This window comes from Carettochelys insculpta, chromosome 5, assembly GCF_033958435.1.
Source record: "Carettochelys insculpta isolate YL-2023 chromosome 5, ASM3395843v1, whole genome shotgun sequence".
Taxonomy (NCBI): Eukaryota; Metazoa; Chordata; order Testudines; family Carettochelyidae; genus Carettochelys; species Carettochelys insculpta.
The window spans coordinates 128,019,914-128,038,915 of record NC_134141.1 but is presented as its reverse complement, the minus strand read 5'-3'; the positions used below and the strand labels follow the sequence as shown (position 1 = coordinate 128,038,915).

Sequence of the window (19,002 nt, the reverse complement as noted above, 5' to 3'; positions counted from 1 at the left end):
TGGGATACCACTAAGGAGACTTTGCTCTCGCACATGTGCTCTGTTTGAACCACCATTGAGTCCACTAGTACAATCCTTTTCAATGCCCCAGCTGGCTGTACAGCAAAACTTTACACACGTACATGACCTAACATGGCACTGCAAGAAGTCTTCCTTCCCTACCCACAGTCTCCCCTCTTCTCCGATCCCGTGCATCTGAGGAACATTACTACGCTACAAGACGCATATGGTTTTTGGGTGGGCACGTCAATACTGCAGAGTCTGGAGCTGCACTTGTGGGCAGGACCAGTGGATGACAATTTTGTGCTTTGGTACCAGAGTCAACAGCAGAACTGGAGGATCCTTTCTCCTGCACAGTTTACCCTCTGTCTTCTTCCTTCGTTGTTCTTGTTTTCCAGCAGAGCTGGTTCCTTAGGTCTGCACAGTAGGACTTGACCAATCTTTATGGACTTAAGGAAGGAATGGAACATTTATGGATAGTCCTTGACAGGGATCTGTCTTTGTGCCTATGAGCATGCCCCTTGCTCCCCTGGGAAGTCTTTGGGCTGATACACTGAGGGCTCTGCTTCCTTGGAGGGGTGTTATTTGATGAGGCTGATGTTCTGGGGGAATCACCCTGGCCCAGATCAGAGAGAGCTTCTTAGCCTTCTCTGGTATGTGTTTTCTAAGATGGAGCTGATGAACTTCATAAAAACAGCCAATAAACACCGCACTTTGCTGAAATGTGTCTCCCACCAAGACAGCAGAGACAACATTGGTTTGGTGCTGATGGAGAAGCATGTATGGCAGGAGACGCAGTTTTTGAAGTTCAGGGATTTGGCATAGTCCCTGGTTGTGCAGAGGGAGTCCCTGGTTTGGGAAAACAAACTACACTAAAATTAGCAAAAAATAACTCACCGTAATCTTATTTACAGCTGTCTGGAAAGGCTGAAGCAAGAGAGAACACTGGAGTCTCGCTCAGACCATGTGGCAGTGAGAAGAAACTCAAAGAGCATTGACCTGCACTATGGTTTGCTCCCTGGCTCAGAAGCACAAGATCTACTGGGCTCATACAGGATAATGGACGCTACTTGCTACGATCTCTAGGCTGGGCCACGATGTGCACTGGAACCCAGGTATGGAATACATATAAGGATCAACGCTCAAAAAGAACTAACACATACATGTCTAAAATCTTCTTAACTGCACTATTTTAGCACTATTTTATCCTAAATTGCAAAGCAGAAGAGAGGAGGGGTTCATTCTGGACTGGCTTGGTGTGCAGTAGAGGGGAACATGGGTGACTGAATTGGCGAGCTGGTAGATAGGAATGCAGGGTGACTAGAAGAGCTGGAGTGTTTATACAAAAGCACTGGAGTGCTGGGAATTCTACAGCTATCCCTTGCCACCAACTACCGTGACTCCTACAGGAGGGCTATCTGGAGGCAGAGTCAGGAAGGATAAAGCCAAGTCTACTGGTCCAAAATGAGGCAGACAAGAGGATGCTCTAAAGGTGGAAAATCTAGAATTTAGCCATCATGGATGCAAGTCGTTTCCAAAAATATTTTTGCTCTGCCTAGGATAAAATGCTACTGAAAAGCAGAGCTGAAAGCTGCATAAGATCAGCAGAAGCATAACGCTGGGGACAGACATCTAACCCAATTTGCGGCAGCAGGAAAAGAGGTTGACACTGACTTAGCAAAACTAAGGGAACTAAGAAATAAAAATAAAATGAAAATTCTTACCCCCATAAAAAAGGACTTTTCGAATGCGAAAGACAGGTGGGGCTTGTGACAGAGGACACACAAAATGAACTACAGGAAGAAACAAACATGATGAAGATCAAAGAAACCTGATAAATCGCAACATCCTAGCAGCCACCTCAGACATGGCCAGCTGCTCTCCCTTTCGAGAGACTGGCTACAGGTTTTGGTCACCACTACCTGTGTGATAGGTAAAAGGGCTGCGTTTCAGAACTTACTGAAGCTGACAGGAGACAGCACAGAGCACAGAGCCATACCTGCAGGACACCTGAGATTTCCTTTTTCGGGCAAAGTTGTGATCTTTTACCTTTTGTTTCAAGCAACCTGCGTTTCAGCCCATTTCTGTTCATCCTTTGATTCTTCTGAAATGCGTTAAGTGGGGGAAATGCAGGGAGCTGGAGATCATAATGGCTTTACGTGCTGTACACGACTGGACACGAGAGGGAGTAGCAGCAGGACTAATGGAAAAATGGACGGATATTCTCTGACCACTGCTGTTTTATAGCCTCGGCAAACCAAACGGACAGAGTAGTGTTCCACAGCCTCCTCTCATTACTCCTGCAAATTTTATCAGGAAACACAACCTTGCTGTTAACATTACAGCTGGAAATGAGCACTTAAGGTCATCCAGTCCTCTGCACGGGGACTCACATGAGATTATTTCTTTGCACCTTGTGCTCCAATGCTGAGTCCAGTTCCATTCTTGGCACAGGAAATAAAGCTCTCCCTCTTCCACAGACTGTTCCACAATCTAACCCTTCTCACCACTTGCTTTGTTCAGGAACCACAACCTACACTTCCGCAGGTTAATGCCACATCATTTTATCAAAAGATAAAAAGCTTTTAAGGAGGCCCTGAACCATATTTAGATTTCCAGAAAGCCTTTGACATGGTCCCTCACCAAAGGCTCTTATGTAAATTAGGCGGTAATGGGATAGGAGGAAAGACCCTTTCATGGATTGGGAACTGGTTAAAAGACAGGAAACAAAGGGTAGGAATAAATGGTAAATTTTCACAATGGAAGGGGGTAACTAGTGGTGTTCCCCAAGGGTCAGTCCTGGGACCAATCTTGTTCAACTTATTCATCAGTGATCTAGAGAAAGGGGTAAGCAGTGAGGTGGCAAAGTTTGCAGATGACACCAAACTGTTCAGGATAGTCAAAACCAAAGTAGACTGTGAAGAACTTCAAAAAGATCTCAGCAAACTGAGTGATTGGGCAGCAAAATGGCAAACGAAATTTAATGTGGGTAAGTGTAAGGTAATGCACATTGGGAAAAATAACCCCAGTTATACATACAATATGATGGGGGCAAATTTAGCTACAACAGATCAGGAAAGCGATCTTGGCATTATAGTGGATAGTTCTTGGAAAACATCCATGCAGTGTGCAGCAGAAGTCAGTAAAGCAAATAGGATGTAAGGAATAATTAAAAAAGGGATAGAAAATAAGATGAAGAATATCTTACTTCCCCTATATAAAACTATGGTACGCCCACATCTTGAGTACTGCATGCAGATGTGGTCTCCTCACCTCAGAAAAGATATATTGGCATTAGAAAAGTTTCAGAAAAGGGCAACTAAAATGATTAAGGGTTTGGAACGGGTCCCATATGAGGAGAGGCTAGAGAGACTGGGACTTTTCAGTCTAGAAAGGAGGAGACTGAGGGGCAATATGATAGAGGTGTATAAAATCATGAATGGTGTGGAGAAAGCGAATACAGAAAAGTTATTTACTTGTTCCCACAATATAAGAACTAGAGGACACCAAATGAAATTAATGGGTAGTAGGTTCAAAACTAATAAAAGAAAGTTTTTCTTCACACAGCGCACAGTCAACCTGTGGAACTCCTTGCTGGAGGACGCCGTGAAGGCCAGGACTCTAACAGAGTCTAAAAAAGAGCTCGATAAATGTTTGGAGGTTAGGTCCATAGATGGCTATTAGCAAGGGGTAAGGTATGGTGCCTAGCCTTTTGTTGAAGGCGGGAGGTGTATGGCAGGAGATAAATCACTTGATCATTGTCTTCAGTTCACCTCCTCTGGGGCACCTGGCATTGGCTACTGTCGGCAGACGGGATACTGGGCTAGATGGACCTTTGGTCTGACCCAGTCTGGCCGTTCTCATACCCTCCTCTCTTTGTTTTTTCCACTGCTCACATGCTTGTGCACAACTATCGACTTTCTTCCCCTACACTAGACGGATCTAATTCTTTCAAACTTGTCAGTCCCTTTGGCCGCTCTTCGTATCCCAATTGCCTCCAACCATCAATGTTTTTCTAGCGCTGAGGCACCCAGAACTGAACAAACACCACACCTCATAGCTGGCAGTTTCTCTATTACTGTCACGTTCAGCTGCCTTACTAGTGAAAACCAGGGCTGCATTGCCCTCTGCTCTTTGGATCATAAATCCGCTCTCTGTGGAACTAAGGAACCTCTAACGATCCATGTTTAGACATAATTATTTGCCACAGATCAGCTGTGAATCATGCAGCACGTATCCACATCCAGCCAACCCTCACTACTCAAACCTGCCACCTTCCAGTCCTCCCACCGACACGTTTTTCAGTAAAGCTCCCCAGCAGTCTGTGAAACAGCCCCACAGAGGATGCTGCTAACAAGCTTTGCATATGATAATTCTCCCAGGTCAGTAAAGTCATGAAGTGCCTGGCCTGCTGTGGGTCTCTTATGTCACCGTAACAGGCCATCTGGACTACCTTTCACTTGTACATTGTAGGGTTTTGGAGGACTGTACAGACATACCCTGAAAAGGAAACTCCCTGTGATGACTGTGTTGAGGGTGAGCATCTTCCCAAACTCTGGAACGCTTATCTTACCTGCAAGCGTACTTACACATCACACACCTCTCATAGAATGGGAAGGGACCTTGGGGGGTCATTGAGTCCACTACCCTGCCCCCTTGGCAGAACCAACTAACTTCCCTGACAGATTTTTTTCCCCGTTTATTTGGCCCAAGCCCCTTAGCCTCCTCAAGGATTGAGCTCACAACCCTGGATTTACTAGGCCAATGCTCAAACCACTGAGCTATCCCTCCCCAAATGTTTTTTTTTTTTCCCTTGGAGATACACATCTCATAGAAGGTCATCTAGTCCAGTCCCCTGCCCTCTTGGCAGGACCAAGCACCATCCCTGACCGATTTTCTTTTCTTTTTTTTAATCTATTTGCCCCAGACCCCTAAATAGCTTCCTCAAGGACTGAGCTCACAACGCTGGGTTTAGCAGGCCAATGCTCACTGACCGACCTTTTCACGCTCAAGTTTGCTGCCCGTATAAACTATTGTTTCTCAATAATGGTCTAGACCATGAGAGACCCAGTCATTTCTTGCCTTTGTCAGGTTAACTTGTTGCTCCCTTGTGCTCTTTTAGGACATACTTAGTTCATAGTGCTTCTAAAAATAAAAGCACCTGTCTGTCTCCTACATGAAGACCCATCAGGCACCACAACTGAGAAGGCTTAAGGGCTTGGAATCCCATGGACTTGATTTATCCTGGTGTCTCCTAGATTTTACACCACTAGAAAGCGGTATGCCCTCTTCATAATAATTCAGATGGAGTGCTGGAAAGCAGAAGGAAACAAAGGCTAACTGCATTTAAATAGCCTGGGGCTGCGAAAGCTACACATCTTCATAGGCTCTCTATGTCCTCCTAACAAACGACCCCGGTTCATTCAGAGCGTAAAGAGCATTCCTTTTACACTTGATAGTCACCATTCATGTTTCTTGCACAGCCTGTCCCGTATGCACCTTATTTTTTTCTTTTAATTTCACAGTAAATTCACACTCTTCAGTAGCCCTGAGTAGGCCCCCTCCCTGAGGAAGTGAGTGAGAATCTTAAGGAAAGAATAATTCCCACCCCGCCCTCTTGTCGCAATGTTAAGTTACTCTAATTTTTCCATCCCTCGGCTGAATTTATTTTGTTACATGCATCGAGACACATGCGGCTCTGCACCACCAGCAGAAACCCAAGCTGCCCACTGTGGGTGGCGGTGGGCACTCTGCTAATCAACTGGACAGCACCTGCGTCTCTCCTGGGCAATCACACAAGTGCTCAGTGTACAGGGTACCCTGCTCAGGGGGAGAGATCAGCTTTCATGATCCATGAGACCTTTTCATAGCCTTGAATTTAGTAGTGCCCTGTTCTTGGGTCCTGACTGAGGGATTCCACCTGGAATTACTGGCATGTCAAACATTGCTACCAAGCACTACTTGGTGTTGTCTGGCAGAAACCGTCTTTGCACAGCACATCTCCAGCTCACAGAGCATGAGTTAATTCGCTGACCCTTCTTGCTAGATCAGGTTCAGGTAGTGTAACAGCTTTAGTATATTAAATTCTGTAGGCTGAATCCAGGATGCTTTTAGAAGGGGAAGGAAAATTTCTACGTATGTCCAACTATGCACTCTACCAAAGGGCAGGAACTTACCATGTGGTGAACTGAATGAGCTCATTTTATCCAGAACTTAGGAACAGGCACACAAGTAAAAACATGAAAACCGTTAGGAGCACGTGTTGTACTTTGGAAAGTCTCACATACCAGGGCCCTGTAGACAGAACTACCCCCTCTCGTTCTTCAGCCTTCCTCTTGTTCCTCACCACACACATCTGTCTCCACCTGTTAACTTCTGGACCGGGCACGGGCCTCACCAAAGAGTGCCGAGTGAAAGGGAGCTCTGCACGTATGTACCCCTTAACGTTACTTTTTCTGCATCAGTGTCCCGGGGAGGTACAAGACACTCGCAAACCAGGTCTCACCCAAAGACACTTACAACTGAGCAGATACTGAGATGGGCATCAGGATGTGTTGTGATAACTGGACCAACAAATTACTCGAACTGTGAGCTCAACTTCAAAAGCACATGAAAGTTACAATAACCTATAATAGTACATACATAGAAAATGGTCTGAAGAGAGACAGAAATGCTGTTACTCTAAAGAAAAGGAACAACTGATATGGTTCAATGACTGTTAAGTGCGTTTCACAAAAAAAAGACGTGGAGCCAGAAATTACTAAACCTAAAATGGTGTGTCAGAGATTGGGTGTAATTCATAGACACAATTATGAGGGGACGGGCTGCTCCACTCCCCACGCTTTTTGCAGGTCTTTAATGAAAGACACGGATGTGGGGGAAGGAAGAAGAGGCTACAGGCAGGAACTTTGTTCTTCTTGGATACCACTCTGACTGCTTTGTTCATCCTCTGCCCTAATCCTCACTTGACCCGAGCTAGTGACAGAGGGACCCTGATGACATCACGACCCATACCAGCCCCAGCTGAAACCCAATCACCAGCAGCAGGAAACAGAACTGGACTAGCAGCAGGAGCTCCAGATTGCCTTAACTAACTTCTTCTCTTTGCTCCAAAGAGAAGCTACCCCCACCTTTGAGATCATTAAAGGAGACTGCCATACAAGGGGTTTCTCCTTTCTACTACTCCCTCCAGCTACAGGGAAAGGGAATAAGCAAAGCTAGAAAAACAAAAGTCCGACTGCACATCAGACTTTTCAAAGGTTGTAACTGTTTCCCTTCTTTTCTGCACCCTTAACAAAAGGTTAAGAGGATACTGACTGATGTGTTTGCCATGGCGCTCAGCAGGCCCAAGATCTCCATAGGCCAAGCCTCAGGCCTTAGAATCATGGAATCCTGGGGCTGGAAGGGACCTCAGGAGGTCATTGAATCCAGCCCCTGTCCAGAGCAGGATCAACCCCAACTAAATCATCCCAGCCAGGACTGTGTCGAGCTGGGACTTAAAAACCTCTAGGGAAGGAGAATCCACCACCTCTCTAGGCAACGCATTCCAGTGCTTCATCACATTCCTGGTGAAATAGTTTCTTCCTAATATCTGACGTACACCTACACCTCGTTTAAAGCTGAACAGTGAGTGGATTATGCTAACACTTCTGGCCCATCTCTTCCACCTTAGTTAATAAAACTAATGCACCAGCAAAACATGGGGGGTTGGGGGTGAGCCTCGGCTGTTTATTATAACCATTTCTCCTCCACCAACGTAACACTGTGGTGGAGGGGGCACTACTGTGTTCCTGTTGGCCTTGCACAAGTGGGAGTGTAGGTTGGGACTGTACCACAAGCCACCAGGAAGACATTCTGCCTGTACAACGGCACGGAAGCAGCATCAAGAGAGTGGGTTGCTGGCAGAGTGAAAACCCAGAAGGATGGAGTGTTCAGAGAACAGCTGGGTGGCAGAGATACACATGGCATTGGCAATCCATGCGGTCAGATCAAGAGGCAGAACAATTTTATAATAAATAGAGTTTTTAGCAGCTGCACGTTGGACGCCCGGAAGAGGAACAATTCCAGAGGGCAGGGAGAAGGGGGAGGTTCCCGCAGTCACTGTGGGAAATGACCTTTGAGTGTGTGGGTGGGGTGGGATGGAAGACTCTGCCATGAAGCCATGATGATGATGATGATGATGATGATGGAATGGAAGGGCTACAAATCTGCCAATACCCACATTCTATCCCTGGAACTTCTCTGCGACTGTCATGATTGACTCCCAGCATCAGGCAAATGCTTCATCTTCCCAGGGCGCTGCGCATGCACTCAAACACACTGGCTGACACCCAGCCCTCAGGCACCAGCTCCCTCAATCGCAAAGCAAAAGGTTGTGATATGTGGCAACACCCTGCAGAGCATTCCAGGAGCTGTAGTCCCCAGCTTGCTCAGGCAGAGAAGGTGAACTCCCAGAAGAAACTGTGACCATGAGCTCCTGTGCAGTGAGCCAAGCAATGCAAGAGCTCGCGCTGCCTCAGCTGCAGACGGGGTGTCAGAGCCCCACTCTGCAGTGCGGCTCCGGACATGAGGGCCCAGGATTGTAACCTTCCTGACCACAGCAAGGCAGAAGGTACTGCAGGAGCAGAGTGGGTGGCAAGGTAGGAGGTCAGGGGCTTGGCATAGCCTAGTGTCACTGGTGAGCAATGATCTGTGGAGCTCTTATTAGAGCCTCGCAAATTTGCACACCTCTGCTTGCACAGGTTGCCTCCGTGCTCTCCCAGACCGGCGTGTGGGCTTAGGGAGAAATCAAAGGTGGGAGTTTGGTGCTGTGCTTTGCGGGAAGGAGGGCGACACTGCGGTCTGCAGCAGCAGAATGGGGGAAGGGTTTTGAACAGGTAAGCAGGAGCTCAGCGCTGACCACAGTTAAGTATGAACTGAGGCCAAGACTTCAAGAAGGCCAGGCCGAAGGCAAGCAGAGATGTGGGATCGGCTGACAGGAGAGAGATCACCAGGCAGCGGCTCAGTCCATGTGGGCTGCTCAGAACACCCAGGGAAAGCACGTAAACCCAGGGGCAAAGGCAGGGGGCCGTGGAGAGCACAGCCACGTCAGAAGCATACCACCACCAAGTGGCCATGCCCTTGTCTGCCACGGAGGGTTCCTCCTGGCTACGAAAGAGAGACTACAGAGTAGGCATTAGCTGCTCCCTTCCAGGCTGGAAAGTCAAGGGCCGGGCAGAGCAGAGTCACAGGGAACAGTGTCTGGTTCAGTCAATAACCCAAAGGCTGAGGACTAAGTGGGCCCTGCTGAGGTCCCCACTTGCTCTCAGATATGCATGTTCTCAAGCCATCCTGGCTGGGAAAGCTGTTCAGATAGCGTGCAAAGCCAGAGCCGATCCCCAGCTGTAGGGCTGCCCACACTTCCACCAATGCGAACTCACCGAAACCACAAAGGAACACCAAATGGTTCGGGGCTCATTCTGATCGTGACAAACTAACAGCCAGAGGGGCTGAAACATTGGAACAATAAACACAGTGGACGCAAATTACCCAATGCAGATGTCAGAGGCACCTTCCGCTTTGTAACAGTAGTCCCTGATCAAAACACACTGAAGACCCAGCTGAGCAAAGCATGCCCAGTGCAGTCATATAAGGCAAGGGAAGCTGAAGGTATGCTACATCCTGCAAGATTTGGCTCATAGATTACATAAGGTAAATTCAGCAAACTCACACTTTTAGACTGAAAGGAGTGCTGGAAATAATGACTCTGCTCTGGGAGTGATCTGTATGCATAACCCTCCCCCCCCGCACCCCATTCCTGGAGGTGGTAAAATCCTCATGCATGAGCCTGCCCTGAGGTTCCTAGGAGCCCACCAGTACCTCTTTCGCTGAGCTGCCTTCACACTGAGACTCTTGGAAAGAATAACCTGCCTGCCTGCATTTGCATCACTTAACTCACAGGGGCAGAGACACCTGGGATGGAGTCTTGGGAGATGGAATGGCAGAATCTTCCTATTCCTGTATGTCCCAAGGGTTCATACCAAGGGCAGATTTCACCACCAGCCTGCTCGAGTCAAGCTGGGCCATGGTGTGCTGGGATCACTACACTCTACAGGCCGTGGCTTTAACATCTTCCAGGCCAGGGTGGCTGAAGCCTGTTCAATTTTAAATAACTACATAAAAAAGGTGTAGCCGTCCCCAGGCCCCTGCACGAAGCCTGGGCATCGCGTGCTGTAAGTTATCACAGAGACAGCAGTGCCTACTGAGAAGCTGCAGCACAACCAGGGACTTCCCAGGTTGTTTTGGGGGAGCGCCCAAGAACTTCTGCACTCACTGAAGAACCTCACTACGTTAGTACATGCTCACCGGGCACTTTTCATTTCCGTAGCTTCCATTGCGAATATTTCAGGTAATGATTCACAAATGATTAGTCTGCAATTTCTGCTCCAAACAGTTCTGCCCAGCAGTTATTTAGCGAGTAGCCAAAAGTGTAGGAAATAGAACAACCCTAGAGCGAGTGGCTACTGCCTGCATAGGAAAGCTAACTGCCCGCTTACATCTATTTTTTGATTGCTGTTTGGAGGACTTGATGACTGAGGCTTCCTAGGGATTAAAAAGCTGCTTGGTCAAGTATTCCACGTCCAGCTGACATGTAAACAGCAGGTCTGATGTGCAATGGGAAAACTACTTGACATTGTTACACAAAACAATCACCCTGTCAGGCGTTTCCTGGCTCTTCACATTGTATGGACTAGGAACAAGAAGTGAGCAGAGGGCAAAACACAGCAGTGGTGAGAAACCCAGCACCCTCCTACCTTCCATGGCATATTTCATATCCTGGGCAAAGAGGTTCCACATGACTTCAGCACTGACCTTCCCAACAGCGAGCTCCTGAGGAAACCTGCATGGGGGAAGCAGAGTTAAGGCTTTAGCGGCTTAAACAGAGGGGTATTTTCACTTTGCTCTGAGCTCAACTGCCCACTGAAAGTTCAAACACAACAGAAATTTCCCTCATCCTGCAATAACAAATGGTGGCTACCTAGAAAGTACCAAGTGGACCCTACAGATTAAGCAGATTAAAAATGTAGTCACAGTAGCAGGGATATTTTCTATCATTGAGACGAGCTATTGTACGGCTCTTCTCTAAAATTAGCTACAGAGTGTAATTCTGTAGTGTTCCCTCAAAACATTTATCCTTCTCAGACCCTTTTCTTTTCCCCTTAGAAAACTGGGTTCCCTGTCGCTCTTGGGATTATGGAGTAACAGGCTAACACTAATCAGGTGCATTGCAACATATAGACTAAAATCCTGAATTCATAATCTGCCCCTTTGTCTACAGGAGACACAGTGGGTTGCAGGAGACATCTGAATGAAGAGTATCTGACGTCTTAATCTCCAAGTAGAAGACATAGATCCTTTTTGCCATTAACTAAACCATCACACCCACTGACCTCTCAGTGCAACACAGAACATAGATACACAAAGCTCTGTCACCAGAGGACCAAAGGCGTGTTCGAAAAGTGTGTCCCAGAAAACCGTACAAGAGAAAAACAACTCTCACCCCATTTTCAGGTGTCTCACTGAGCTCAGAAGGGTAATAACCAAGGTGTATTGGTTCAAACTTCATCAAAACTCAACCTTTTGAAACTCTTCCTTCCCAATCAAAAAGAATTATTTATATAGACAAATAAGACAGACAGACAAGATAAGTTTTCACCGTAAATGCACAACGACAGAAAAGACAGAAGGCAGTTTCACAAATAAAGCAGAACAGACAGAGGCTGCGCCCACACTAGCAAGTTCTTTTGAAAAAAAGGGGGCCTTTTCCGAAAGAACTGCCAAGTGTCTACACACAAACGCACTCTTTAAATCTGAAATCAAAAGAACACAGCACTTTTTCCAGTGGCCCTCTTCATCTCCCAGATGAGGAAGAGTGCCTTTTTCCAAAAGAGTGTTTTGGGCAAAAAGCATGTGTAGATGTTTGGCATGCACTTCTTTCGAAAGATCAGTCCTCACGGCACTGGGTTTTTGGCTCCCTGGCCCGTTCTTTTGAAAAAGCAGGGGCTGTGTGGACATTCTCTATCGAAAGAGCAGCTCAATCTTTTAATCTGCTTTTCTGTGTGTGGATGTGCTTCTGCGAAAGAAGAAGTTTTTTGGAAGCGATATTCTTGAAGACCTTCTTTCGAAAGATTGTTATAGCCTAGACGTAGCCAAACAGTGTACTTCTAGCATCAGCTGTAAAGGACAAGGAGAATTCTTACTGGTTCAAGACAGGGGTATATGAATTTTTATCCTCTTCTATAATGGAAACTATCAAAGTAATGAGTTTAGGCCAGAAATCCAGGTTCTTGATGCTGGGGCCTTGTTCCTCTGGAGGAAGATCTTGATTTTTGTTCTGGAAAGGAAGTCATAAACTAAATACCATGTTTAACAAAATATGACTTATCCTGCCTGCATATTTCCTGTGACCTGCACATGCTGTATCCTTAGTCACTTTCTTCTGAAGGATCCATAGCTATGGCTCTGTCTTGACAAGCTACCTGATCTAATAGAAAATATCATACAATGCAGACCATGCTGTTTGTAGGCAAGCCTGGTACAACTCTGGTATTAAAATGGCCACTTCTTCATTCTTAAGAACATAAGAACATAAGAATGGCCATACTGGGTCAGACCAAAGGTCCATCCAGCCCAGTATCCCGTCTGCCGACAGTGGCCAATGCCAGGTGCCCCAGAGAAGGAGAACAGAAGACAATGATCAAGTGATTTATCTCCTGCCATCCATCTCCTGCCCTTGTACTGAAGGCTAGGGCACCATACTTTACCCCTGGCTAATAGCCATTTATGGACCTAACCTGCAAAAATTTATCGAGCTCTTTTTTCACTGAACTTGGACCAGGGGCACATTTACAGACCTCTCACAATGAGCTTTCTGAACTAGACTGTTCCTAACCACTTCAAAGTGGATCACTGATATTTACTAACATAGCTGCAATGTATCTCTTCTCACTGCATGCACAGTACCAAACCTCAAAACATCATCACAAGTGAACAATCTGGATTGATGTAGCCATACCATCATTGAGTTGCACCAACCACCAACCCTGGTATTCAAAGGGTCAATTAAATTCAGTAAAACAAGGTAGAACTCTATGCCTGGAACGTCAGGCAATTTAAACCCTATTTCTTCTATTCATTTAGTTTGTGTTCTAATTAGCTGTTGTTGAATGAAAATTACATGAAATCTACTCTTTCATTAGTCTGCTCTAATCATGGAATAAAACATCTGTGGCTTTTGAAAATGATCTCTAAAGTGATTAGTGACAGTAAAACAATTATCCTCTTATTCACTGCAATCAATGCTCATCAATAGGCTACAACTGATGTGCATTCAGTATATCACAGGCCATAACATTTAGTTTATATAGATTTATCTTCAGATATTGTTCCCTACATTTTCTCCAGGGACTCAGCAGCACATCTATCCACTACTCACAGGATCTGTCTGGTACTCGCGACTATACAGTTCATGGCAATTATTGAAGATGTATTCATAAGTTGAGTTGAGACAGGCCTTCACACAGTCCTTCACTACTTGGCTGGCTCGAGGTGGGCTCTGCAGTTCTTGAACCTGTCAGGAAGCAGGAACAGACTTAAACAATACTGCACACGTGTCAGGAGGGGAAGAGGAGAGGAAGAAGGCACTAACATAGCACTTGCAGACACTGGTTCATTTTCCATGTGCTTCCCCACTAACCCATTAATGTGGACAAGTCACTTAGTGTGTCTCAGCCTCAGGTTCCTTAAGGGCAACCCGGAGTAACAACATGGTGCTACCTTACTGGGACATTGTGAGCATAAAACACATTAAAGATTGTGAGGCACTCTGATATTATGGTCCTATGGGCTAGATGAGGAGCTAAAACAGACAGCTCGAAACATAAACATAGCTTAGATGGGCAAGGCAGACAGCCTGTTTTCCTAAGGTTCAAGGGACTGCTTCAAGAAATCAGGACTCCAACTTAAAGGTCTCTCCCGCTGAAAAAATGGTCCAGAGAACAAGTCCATCAGAACTCACACACCTGATCAATCACGAGCTCTCAAAACATCTCACGTCATTTTTAAAATCCACCACTATGATTTTTAATTCAGGAATTTATTTGGCCATTTTTACTAAAAGCTTTAGAGTAGAGTCGTTAATAAGAGTGTGCAGACATGTACACCCTTTTCCCTCTTGCAACCCTCATTCTTTTGGCTTCAGACTTATTATTCTACCTCACACTCACAATGTCCATCTATTCTAAAAGGCCTTGCAGGCATCAGATCTGGGATAAGACCGTAACCTGGAACAAATTTGGTTCTGCATTTTTTCCAGTTTTCCTTTTTAAAAGAAATTTTAACCATTATAAGTAGAAAGCAGAGTTTGGGAACAGCTTTAAAATTTTACATAAATATTGCATGACTTGTGAGAACTTTCAAAATGCTGCAAACACTGTAATAAGATACTTATATTGTGTAGTTAACCTGGTGCTTTTTCACAACAGATAAACATTCCTTGCCTGAAGAATTTACAGCCAGACTTGATAAGGACTATTTTGAAATGCCATGAGTGGAATACTCATTTTGTTAATAAAAAATAAGGTGAAGGTTGATAAGTGAAAGCAGGTATATTTATCCTCTACAGAAATCACGCATTTAAAAATAAGGCAATGAATAGTTAAGGATATCAAATCTTACAGGGCCCTCATGGAAAACAAGTACAAGCACAAAAAAGGCATATTTCATTACCAAACAACAATCTTAACTATCTTGATTTCAGTATAGCTTTCCTTTTGAGAGGTACAGTTACATGAGAAATCTTATTGCTTAGTATACCTGCCAAACAATAGATGTTTTTGCAGAGACTGAGCTGTTTATTACAAAGGCTGGAAATCTAGTTTTACAGGAACTGTAACTGTCAATAAGTGGTAAAATTACATATCCTACCTGGGTACAGGCAAATTGTAAGCTACTTTTTCAGAAGGATTTTGCTCTTACTGAGGAGTATTTATTTGGCATCAGAGGAAAGGGTATTATGTTGTGACACGCTGATAAGAACGCTTACATTTATTATGTGGGCAGCGTAAGACTACTGCTGTCTGTGATTAGTCATTTCCTTGCTGAAGCATTTGGCTTTTGAGAAAAATGGGTTAGTTCTTCAGAGCAGTAAGCAGGTTTCTCTTTAAATGGTGTAGGACAAGGCCACACACCTGGAATATTATGGCTTTGAAGGATCCTTACCTTCATTCTGAAAAATGTGATGCTGGTCAGCAAGTCCACTGTGGATTTCAGATCCTGTAACCGTTCTGGGCTGCTGGCTGGGAAATTGTTCTGTCAGCATAAAAGTGAAACCACAATTGAAAGAGCAACCAGCCGTCCACACAAACTCACAAGCCCATTCCAAACAAAGATGTTAAAAACCTCTTGAAAACATATACAGCTCAGGAACTTCTATCACTCAGACTAATGGTCAGTAAATAAAAGTCTCCATTTTGAACAAGGGAACTCCTCTTCACAACAAGAATTCATCTGCTGAATTAAAAGGTTCTTCATGTGAATTTAGTGTTCACGAAAGATGGTGGACTGATAGTCCTAAGAACAGCCATGCTGAGTCAGACCAATGGTCCATCCAGCCCAGTATCCTCTCTTCTGACAGTGGCCAGCACCAGACACTTCACAGGAAATGAACAGAACAGGGCAATTAGTGAGTGAATCATCTCCAGTCACCCAGATGAGAGACTGAAGGACACCAAGCATGGGGGCAGGGGGAGGTGTTTCTGACCGTCCTGGCTAACAGCCTTTGTTGGACCTAATTATTGATTGAACCCTCTTATAGCTTTGGTCTTTACTACATCCTCCGGCAACAAGTTCCACAGGTGGACAGCGCACTGCGTAAAGAGATGTCTTCCTTTCAACTCGCTACATCCCAGTCTCACAAGGTGACCGCTGCTCTTGTACTCTGTAGAGAGGTGACATTTTTTCTAGGATGAATAGTCCCAGTCTTTTGAATCTTTCCGCATATGGTAACTGTTCTGTGACCTTCATATGTATTTTTTCTGTTTCTAATATATCATTTTTGATATGCAGTATCCCCGGTGTAGGTGAACCATGGATTTATATAGCATCTTTATAGTTTCTGTATCCATACCTATTGCTTTTTTGAGCAATCTCACAGCTTTTTTTAAGTGCTGCTGAACACTGAGCAGATGTTTTCAGAGAAGAATCCACGAAGACTCTAAGATCTTTTTCCTGAATGGTAACAACTAAGTTAAATTCCATCATTCTGTATGTAGAGTTGGGACTGTCTTCCCATGTGCATTACTTTGCATTATCAACACTGAATTTTATCTGCCATTTTGTTGCCTAGTCACCCATTTTTTGTACCTCTTTGCAGTCTGCTTTGGGCTTAGCTACCTTGAGTAATTTTCTATCACTTGCCAACTTTACCATCTCACTGCTTATCCCTTTTTCCAGATCATTTATGAGTATGTTGAACAGCCCTGGTCCCAGTGGAGACCTTTGTAGGACTCACTTCTTCACTAAAATTTCAGGCAAAAATCACTTCTGAAGCCTTTTTAAAAAATTGGTATTGCCTTAGCTATCCTCCAGTCATCTAGTACAGGGACTGATTAAAGCAACAGATAACACAGTAGTTCCGCGATTTCGTATCTGAGCTCCTTCAGATTCCTTGGGTGATACATCTGGTCCTGTATCAGAGAAGTAGCTCCGTCAGTCTGTAGCTTTGAGAACAACAAGAAGTCCTGTGGCACCTTATAGACGAACAGATATTTTGGAGCATCAGCTTTCGCGGGCAAAGACCTGCTGCGTCAGATGCATCATGATGAAGCGGGTCTTTGCCCATGAAAGCTTATGCTCCAAAATATCTGTTCGTCTATAAGGTGCCACAGGACTTCTTGTTGTTCTCACATCTGGTCCTGGTGATTTATTTTTACGTAATTTATCAGTTTGTTCCAATATCTGCTCTAATGACACTTCAAATCAGGGGCAGCTCCTTAGGCTACGTCTATACTAGGGAAATAAGTTGATTTCCTATACACATTTCTAGCTATGGCATTTGGATAGCTAGAATCGATGTATCGGAATTGACTTATTCCCCTAGTGAAGTATGGGGGTCGATTGCCAACCCCAGAGAGATCAATATTGCTGCATCTTCACCAGACGTGCAAAACTGACCTCTGGAAGATCAACTTGTGGAAGAACGACCCTGACTAGGTTGATCTTCCACTTAGTATAGACAAGCCCTCAGTTGTGTCAGCCCCACTGTCTCACAACCTCTGCAGTGAAGACCAGTGCAAAGAATTCATTTAGCTTTTCTGCAATGGCCTGGTCTTCTCTGAATGCTCCTGTAGCACTTCCATTACCCAGTAACGCCCCCGCCCCACACACACAGGCAGGCAGGGAAATTGTTTGGCAGGCTTCCAGCTTCTGATGTGCTTCAATTTATTTTTGATGCTGGGTTTTGTGTCTTTTAATTGCTATTTAAACTCTTTTTCGCCTGCCTAATTACACTTTTATGTTTGACTTGTCAGAGTTTATGCTCTCTTCTATTTTCCTCAGTAGGATTTGACTTCCAGTTTTTAAAAGATTTCTTTTGGTCTCTAACCTTCTCTTTTTCTCTGCTTACCTAGGGTGGATTTTTTGTTCCCTTCGTATTTTTCCCCCTTATTTGGTGTATACTTTTAGTTTAAACCTCTATTATAATGTACAGGTTGCACCTCCCTGGGCCAACACCCTTGGGACTGGACAAAGCCTGAACGACGGAATTTGCTGGACCTAAGAAGGTCCCTGCCTCTGTTCCTCCAGCCTGCCACCTCACCCTGCTGCCAGCTCCACTTCTGCTCCTTCTGGTCCCCCTGCCTCCATTCCTCATCACCTCCTCAGCCCCAGCAGCCCCCTTACTACTGGCCCTGGCCGGGCTGTCTCCAGTCTTGGTCCTTTCTGGGCTGATGCCAGTGCCAAATCCCAATTTCCAGCTCCAGCCTCAGCTGGGCTGCTGGAGGCAGTCCCATTCCCATGGATGCTGGTTTTTTCTCCTGCCCTGGATGCCCACTGAGCTGCCAACATGCTCTCTGTGGGTGTCGGCTCTGGGTACACAAGCACCACCAGGTTCGCCTGTGCAAGGCCACCAGCCTCTCTGTCATCGGGCTCCTGTCCAGCAGGACTCCTGGCCACCAGCACTCCTCCAAATAGCCACTTGGCCCAGGGCTCTCCGGCCCAGGAACATTCGTGGTCTGGACCAGAGAATCCCCCTTTGGGGAGGTGAAACCTGTATTTTAAAAGTTTCCATGCAGCTTGAGACCATTTCTTTGAATTTCTGCTCAATTCACCACCTCATTTTGATGTAGTTGCGCTTTTTGAAATTCAGTACTACTGTGGTGGGTCTCTTTGGTATTTTCTTCCCCCCAACAAGAGTTAAATTTTATTACATTATTGCAGCAATTCTCAACCTTTTGGAGATGGCAACCCACTCTGACAATTCAGTAAGAGTTTGTGACCCGAGGCAATTCAAAACTGGGGGTGGAGGGAGGGAGGTTCTCCCCTGGAATTTTTTTTATAAATTTTGATTCATACCCCTCCCACATACTTAAACCCCTCACAGCCCCAAAATGTCCTCCTGCCCCCAGGCTTACACTCCTTGCAGCCCCAAAATGTCCCTCACCTACCTCACAAGCACCTCTACTGCCTCTCGCAGCTCCTTCGCTGGGCTGCCGCCTTTGCATGGCTGCCCCCAGCCCTCCTACTCTCTCCCCCAATCCACAGAGTGGGCAGTTCCCTGCCCTGCTGTTCTGAAAGGGGACTCAGTTTAATTGGTTTAATGGCCGGATCCCTCCCATTGCTACCAAACCAGTTAAATTGAGTTTCATTTCAGCGCAGCAGGGCAGGGACTGGAAGGAGGTGTGAGCGGCAGCAGTGGTGGGAGCTGCAAATGGCTCCTTAAAGAGCCACATGTGGCTCACAGCCACC

At 45.6% G+C, this 19,002-nt stretch overlaps 1 protein-coding gene across 6 annotated transcripts in view; it reads right to left on the bottom strand.

Moving 5' to 3' along the window:
• UNC13B (unc-13 homolog B) overlaps positions 1–19,002 on the bottom strand; it is a 343,577-nt gene that overhangs the window by 59,608 nt on the left and 264,967 nt on the right. For all 6 annotated transcript variants that reach the window (XM_074995889.1, XM_074995890.1, XM_074995892.1 and 3 more), the window contains 4 exons: positions 15,259–15,348; positions 13,475–13,609; positions 12,240–12,373; positions 10,794–10,879 (listed from right to left, as the gene is read on the bottom strand). In XM_074995889.1, the coding sequence (XP_074851990.1) occupies positions 10,794–10,879; positions 12,240–12,373; positions 13,475–13,609; positions 15,259–15,348 (445 nt within the window). The remainder of the gene's footprint in view (positions 1–10,793; positions 10,880–12,239; positions 12,374–13,474; positions 13,610–15,258; positions 15,349–19,002) is intronic.